Source organism: Poromitra crassiceps (genome assembly GCF_964638095.1).
Source record: "Poromitra crassiceps genome assembly, chromosome: 19".
Classification (NCBI taxonomy): domain Eukaryota; kingdom Metazoa; phylum Chordata; class Actinopteri; order Beryciformes; family Melamphaidae; genus Poromitra; species Poromitra crassiceps.
Window position 1 is genome coordinate 29,385,096 of NC_139646.1, and position 8,028 is coordinate 29,393,123.

The 8,028-nt window shown below is 44.9% G+C and overlaps 1 protein-coding gene across 1 annotated transcript; it reads left to right on the plus strand.

Annotated features, from left to right (window-relative positions):
* Positions 1 to 5,832: 5,832 nt before the first annotated feature.
* Positions 5,833 to 7,697, plus strand: LOC310794029 (E3 SUMO-protein ligase ZBED1-like; the record flags this gene model as incomplete). The annotated part of the gene is made up of 2 exons (XM_083655895.1): positions 5,833 to 6,978; positions 7,140 to 7,697. 2 exons carry the CDS (start codon positions 5,833 to 5,835, stop codon positions 7,695 to 7,697), a joined length of 1,704 nt encoding a protein of 567 aa, XP_083512021.1.
* Between the last annotated feature and the right edge of the window lie 331 nt (positions 7,698 to 8,028).

Below are 8,028 nucleotides of genomic sequence, written 5' to 3' on the forward strand. Positions count from 1 at the left end.
AGCTAATCAGGGATTTACATGTCTGCATGTTAGGCAAACACACACACACACACACACACACACACACACACACACACACACACACACACCGCACACTACAGGCCCTCCTCCCACATAGACACACAAACACTGTGACAATTTGATGACATGACAGATGAATTTAACCACACCCACTGACACAAAACGAGACATTTAGTCCAGGTTGAAGCGTGTGGTTTGAAGAGGTTGAGTGTAAACAGTTGAGCGTTTTGTATGATGCTACCGACCCTGTGAAAACACCAGCGCTCGTTATGACGCTACTGACCCTGTGAAAACACCAGCACTCGTTATGGCCACTGATCAAACCAAACTCCGCCAATTATTTTCATATCAGCTCAAATTCCACAGACGGCCATGACCAAAAGCATAGCATTCCAATTAGGAACACACACAAACACTGACACACACACACACACACTGAGAGAGAGAGAGAGAGAGAGAGAGAGAGAGAGAGAGAGAGAGAGAGAGAGAGGGAGCGGGGGGGAGATACAGAGGGGGAGAGAGAGATAGATGGAGAGAGAGGGAGAGAGGGGGAGAGGGAGAAAGAGGGGGAGAAAGAGAGAGAAAATGCATAAGCACTCACAACCTTGACCTGGTATCTGTGGGGGGTCTGAGCTATTAGTGTTTGTACAGAGGGGGAGAGAGAGATAGAGGGAGAGAGAAGGAGGGAGAGAGCGGGAGGGAGAAGGAGAGAGGGGGTGAGAGAGGGGGAGAGGGAGAAAGAGGGGGAGAAAGAGAGAGAGAAAATGCATAAGCACTCACAACCTTGACCTGGTATTTGTGGGGGGTCTGAGCTATTAGTTTTTGCGTGTGTGTTTGTGTGTGTGCCATTCATTTCCCAACCGTGAGGTCAATGTTGAGCCAACCCAGGGCTAACACACACACACAGGCACGCACGCACGCACGCACACACACACACACACACACACACACACACACACACACACACACACACACACACACACACACACACACACACACACACACACACACACACGAGAGGGAACAATGCCAGAAGTCTAACTTCCTACAGTAACACTGTAACTAACACACACTCATTTGTCTTGACCTCATGTGTGAGTTTGGCTGTCAAACGGTTTGACAGAGCTGATTGGACAGCCAAAGTCACATGTCGACTGTTGTGCTCATTTATATTTCACAACACGGCAAAGTCATTGACCACTTTTCTGAAGACATAACCAGCATGTTTGAGCGATCTGAAACATCTTTTGTTCTGCTGTCAGTCCCTCAGATAACCAGCATGTTTGAGTGATCTGAAACATCTTTTGTTCTGCTGTCAGTCCCTCAGATAACCAGCATGTTTGAGCGATCTGAAACATCTTTTGTTCTGCTGTCAGTCCCTCAGATAACCAGCATGTTTGAGTGATCTGAAACATCTTTTGTTCTGCTGTCAGTCCCTCAGATAACCAGCATGTTTGAGCGATCTGAAACATCTTTTGTTCTGCTGTCAGTCCCTCAGATAACCAGCATGTTTGAGCGATCTGAAACATCTTTTGTTCTGCTGTCAGTCCCTCAGATAACCAGCATGTTTGAGTGATCTGAAACATCTTTTGTTCTACTGTCAGTCCCTCAGATAACCAGCATGTTTGAGTGATCTGAAACATCTTTTGTTCTACTGTCAGTCCCTCAGATAACCAGCATGTTTGAGTGATCTGAAACATCTTTTGTTCTGCTGTCAGTCCCTCAGATAACCAGCATGTTTGAGTGATCTGAAACATATTTTGTTCTGCTGTCAGTCCCTCAGATAACCAGCATGTTTGAGTGATCTGAAACATCTTTTGTTCTACTGTCAGTCCCTCAGATAACCAGCATGTTTGAGCGATCTGAAACATCTTTTGTTCTGCTGTCAGTCCCTCAGATAACCAGCATGTTTGAGTGATCTGAAACATCTTTTGTTCTACTGTCAGTCCCTCAGATAACCAGCATGTTTGAGCGATCTGAAACATCTTTTGTTCTGCTGTCAGTCCCTCAGATAACCAGCATGTTTGAGCGATCTGAAACATCTTTTGTTCTACTGTCAGTCCCTCAGATAACCAGCATGTTTGAGTGATCTGAAACATCTTTTGTTCTGCTGTCAGTCCCTCAGATAACCAGCATGTTTGAGTGATCTGAAACATCTTTTGTTCTACTGTCAGTCCCTCAGATAACCAGCATGTTTGAGCGATCTGAAACATCTTTTGTTCTGCTGTCAGTCCCTCAGATAACCAGCATGTTTGAGTGATCTGAAACATATTTTGTTCTGCTGTCAGTCCCTCAGATAACCAGCATGTTTGAGTGATCTGAAACATCTTTTGTTCTACTGTCAGTCCCTCAGATAACCAGCATGTTTGAGCGATCTGAAACATCTTTTGTTCTGCTGTCAGTCCCTCAGATAACCAGCATGTTTGAGTGATCTGAAACATCTTTTGTTCTGCTGTCAGTCCCTCAGATAACCAGCATGTTTGAGTGATCTGAAACATCTTTTGTTCTGCTGTCAGTCCCTCAGATAACCAGCATGTTTGAGTGATCTGAAACATCTTTTGTTCTGCTGTCAGTCCCTCAGATAACCAGCATGTTTGAGTGATCTGAAACATCTTTTGTTCTGCTGTCAGTCCCTCAGATAACCAGCATGTTTGAGTGATCTGAAACATCTTTTGTTCTACTGTCAGTCCCTCAGATAACCAGCATGTTTGAGTGATCTGAAACATCTTTTGTTCTGCTGTCAGTCCCTCAGATAACCAGCATGTTTGAGTGATCTGAAACATCTTTTGTTCTGCTGTCAGTCCCTCAGATAACCAGCATGTTTGAGCGATCTGAAACATCTTTTGTTCTGCTGTCAGTCCCTCAGATAACCAGCATGTTTGAGTGATCTGAAACATATTTTGTTCTACTGTCAGTCCCTCAGATAACCAGCATGTTTGAGTGATCTGAAACATATTTTGTTCTGCTGTCAGTCCCTCAGATAACCAGCATGTTTGAGTGATCTGAAACATCTTTTGTTCTACTGTCAGTCCCTCAGATAACCAGCATGTTTGAGCGATCTGAAACATCTTTTGTTCTGCTGTCAGTCCCTCAGATAACCAGCATGTTTGAGTGATCTGAAACATCTTTTGTTCTACTGTCAGTCCCTCAGATAACCAGCATGTTTGAGTGATCTGAAACATCTTTTGTTCTGCTGTCAGTCCCTCAGATAACCAGCATGTTTGAGCGATCTGAAACATCTTTTGTTCTACTGTCAGTCCCTCAGATAACCAGCATGTTTGAGCGATCTGAAACATCTTTTGTTCTGCTGTCAGTCCCTCAGATAACCAGCATGTTTGAGTGATCTGAAACATATTTTGTTCTACTGTCAGTCCCTCAGATAACCAGCATGTTTGAGTGATCTGAAACATCTTTTGTTCTGCTGTCAGTCCCTCAGATAACCAGCATGTTTGAGTGATCTGAAACATCTTTTGTTCTACTGTCAGTCCCTCAGATAACCAGCATGTTTGAGTGATCTGAAACATATTTTGTTCTACTGTCAGTCCCTCAGATAACCAGCATGTTTGAGTGATCTGAAACATATTTTGTTCTACTGTCAGTCCCTCAGATAACCAGCATGTTTGAGTGATCTGAAACATCTTTTGTTCTGCTGTCAGTCCCTCAGATAACCAGCATGTTTGAGTGATCTGAAACATCTTTTGTTCTGCTGTCAGTCCCTCAGATAACCAGCATGTTTGAGCGATCTGAAACATCTTTTGTTTTGCTGTCAGTCCCTCAGATAACCAGCATGTTTGAGTGATCTGAAACATCTTTTGTTCTGCTGTCAGTCCCTCAGATAACCAGCATGTTTGAGTGATCTGAAACATCTTTTGTTCTGCTGTCAGTCCCTCAGATAACCAGCATGTTTGAGTGATCTGAAACATCTTTTGTTCTGCTGTCAGTCCCTCAGATAACCAGCATGTTTGAGTGATCTGAAACATCTTTTGTTCTGCTGTCAGTCCCTCAGATAACCAGCATGTTTGAGCGATCTGAAACATCTTTTGTTCTGCTGTCAGTCCCTCAGATAACCAGCATGTTTGAGTGATCTGAAACATCTTTTGTTCTGCTGTCAGTCCCTCAGATAACCAGCATGTTTGAGTGATCTGAAACATCTTTTGTTCTGCTGTCAGTCCCTCAGATAACCAGCATGTTTGAGCGATCTGAAACATCTTTTGTTCTGCTGTCAGTCCCTCAGATAACCAGCATGTTTGAGTGATCTGAAACATCTTTTGTTCTACTGTCAGTCCCTCAGATAACCAGCATGTTTGAGTGATCTGAAACATCTTTTGTTCTGCTGTCAGTCCCTCAGATAACCAGCATGTTTGAGTGATCTGAAACATCTTTTGTTCTGCTGTCAGTCCCTCAGATAACCAGCATGTTTGAGCGATCTGAAACATATTTTGTTCTGCTGTCAGTCCCTCAGATAACCAGCATGTTTGAGTGATCTGAAACATATTTTGTTCTACTGTCAGTCCCTCAGATAACCAGCATGTTTGAGTGATCTGAAACATCTTTTGTTCTACTGTCAGTCCCTCAGATAACCAGCATGTTTGAGTGATCTGAAACATATTTTGTTCTACTGTCAGTCCCTCAGATAACCAGCATGTTTGAGTGATCTGAAACATCTTTTGTTCTGCTGTCAGTCCCAAAGAGTATTTTACACCAAGACATCACAACAATCATCCAGGGACAAATCCATCATAGAAGAGGGGAGACAAATTCCACTCCAGCCACAGGAGCAGGAGATGCTAATGCAATGCAGCCACAAAACAAGTTGCATTTTGGGTAAAGGTGCGTTCACACCGACCTATTAAAGTTTTTCGCTGGCATCGAGTTTACATACAAAGTCAATGCAAACGAGCGATTGAGCGTATATTCGCCCGGGAGAAAAATCGCTGGTCCAGTCGTATAAAAACGACTGGTTGACACGTCATACCCAGCTGTCAGTAGACTGCTTCTGAGGAAGGCGAGAGCTATCGCCGAGACTGTCAAGGTAAAACAACATCTATTAAACCTATATGTCTGAACACAAGAAAACAAAAACTGTCTAATTGTTACGAAGACATGATGAACGTCATTGAATGCCTATACAAACTGTGGTCTAATGGCTGTCTCTAAACATAGAGACGTTTTATTCTTGTTGTCTTTTGTTCATTTTATTGTCATTTTTTGTGAGTAGTTTCTTTACTCTTCTTACGAAAACCTGAAGCCATACAGCATACAGTAAGTGCCCACTTTAGTGTTTAGCGTTTATTCCACTTGTATGCATTATGTGTGTGTGTGTGTGTGTGTGTGTGTGTGTGTGTGTGTGTGTGTGTGTGTGTGAGAGTGTGAGTGTGTGTGTGTGTGTGTGTGTGTGTGTGTGGTGTGTGTGTGTGTGTGTGTGTGTGAGTGATGTTCATCAATTATCGAAAATCGATAATCGATCGTTAAGGATTGGAATCGATCCTGTGGCATTTGGATCGATTAAAAAAAAAAAAAAATTGGTCAAATCAAACTGCTATAACTATCAAATTTGATTTTCACTAGCGGTTGCAACCAGGAGAGGGCGCAATTGGACAGACAGAGAACAATGAACAGAACACCTCTGTGGGTGGGGGTATGGGTGTGGTCTAATTGAGCGAGAAGAACTGAAGTGAGACGAACACAGCAGACAGAGGAAATGAAGCGTGCAAAGCGAAGTTTTGTGTGGGACCATTTCGAGTTAAAAGACGACCTCGTATATTGCAAGAACTGTGATGTAGTTTATAAGTACAACACGATACGACGCCAATGATTCACCACTTGAACAGCGTACATCCGAGGCTGGTTAACCAGGAAGATGACGCCGCCGCCTCGTTGTCGTCTCAGCCCACCATCGCTGCGGCGTTAGCGGGGAGGAGATGTGATGGCCGGCGTACAGAAAAAATCACCCAGGCCGTATGCAACCTCATCGAGACAGATTTGCTGCCCATAAATATCGTTGAGGGCAACGGTTTTCAACACCTGATGAACGTGATTGAGCCATTGTATGAGCTTCCCTCGCGAAGCACCATTACCAGGCGGATTGAAAAGCGCTTTCTAAAGCGAAAGCAAGAGCTGTTTGTCCAGCTAGCCACAGCCCAGTGTGTTGCGCTAACCACTGACTGCTGGACCGCCTTGACCACGCAAAGCTACATCACCATCACATGTCACTACTTTGATGACGGCTGGAAAATGAAGTCAGCGGTCCTGCTCACTGAAAGCCTGCCAGGCCGCCATACAGCCGACCACATTGCTGAAAAGCTGAACCAAGCTGTGGAGGAGTGGGGAATTGAAGGCAAGGTTCAAGCATGCGTCCACGACAATGCCGCCAATATCACCGCTGCCAACGACCCCACCAGAGTCAACTGGCTATCTGTTCCGTGCTTTGCGCATACGCTGCAGTTGGCCATTAACGATGGATTTGCGATATACTTGCACCGTGTCATCTCTGCTGCTGGCAAACTCGTTAGCCACTTCAATCACAGCGCTGTGGCAAGCAACGCGCTGCTGGCCAAACAGCAACAGATGAACCCGAATAAAAAGGAGCATCACAAGCTTGTTCAATCATGTAAAACCAGGTGGAACTCCGTCTGCGCCATGTTCAACCGGCTGGTGATCGAGCGGTGGGCGGTTGTCGCTGTCTTGTCGGATCGGACGGTGACCAAGCTGCAAGATGCCAGGGTGCTGGAGCTGAAAGAAGAGTACTGGCAGCTGATGGAAGACACACAGCCTGTGTTGGCAGCACTGAAGTGTGCCACAACTCTCATGTCTTCAGAGAAGGAAGTATCGGTTTCAAACACATATCCAGTGACCTTCGGGCTCATCAACAATCATCTCGGGGAGGAAGAAGGAGACGTGCCCAGAGTGGTCGAATTCAAGACAAAAGTGCGGAACTCCCTCATCAAGCGCATGAAGGTAAGAGTCTGAGAGAAACCATTTAGGTGACGTGATGTTGTCCATCCATAATTAAGAATAAGAAGTAATTATATTTACATTATATAATATATATATATATATATATATACAGCATTTCTTCTGATTATTGATTTTTCTTTTTCACTTTATTTTTTGTACAGCTTCAGACTGATGATGTGGTGTCATCTGCCCCCGTGATTGCATCGATGCTAGATGCCCGGCACAAACACCTGAGCTTTCTGACACCAAAACAGAGAGTGGCTGCAAATGCGAGGCTGGTTCAACTTGGAGAGGCACTGGATGCGGGCGAGGCGGCTCTCCCACAGGCTGGGGGAGATGATGCGGTGGCGTTGTCTGATGACTCTGAGTCCGACACAGAGGAGGCGGTCGGCCCAGCCACGCCAGCCTCTGCTATGGCCATGCTGCTTGGGAAGGAATACTCCACTTGTCGCAACGACGCTGGGATGCAAGACGAAGTTACCAACTTCATGAGGGAGACTCCCCTGTCCCTGGAGTGCAGCGCTGCAGAGTGGTGGAAAGTGAATGAAGGCAGGTTCCCCAGGCTGGCGAAGTTAGCGGGACGATACCTGTGCATTCCTGCAACTTCGGTCCCTTCAGAGCGCGTCTTCTCTGCTGCTGGACTGACTGTCAATAAGCTGCGTTCGCGTCTCACCCCACAGCATGTTAACATGCTTATCTTCCTAAACAAGAATCAGTAGGCCGATGGACGCTGCTGGAGTTAAACTTCACTTTGTTGTTTCATGGGACACTAGTCACCACGCCTTCATGAGTCAGTCATTTGTGTTATGAGGCTCCAAGTTAAATAATAGGCATGTGAAGTAAGTAAAACTATAGCATCATCTCTCTCTCTCTCGTTCTGGTTCTCTCTCTCTCTCTCTCTCTCATTCTCTCTCGTTTTGGATTGTACATTTTGATTGTTTATTTATTTAAGTTAAGTTAATGTAGGCTACTGTATGCATGTGTGTCAAGTGTCTAAAAGAGATGCGGTTATTAGGGATGGGCATTTTAAGCAATTTAAATAGTCGAGTA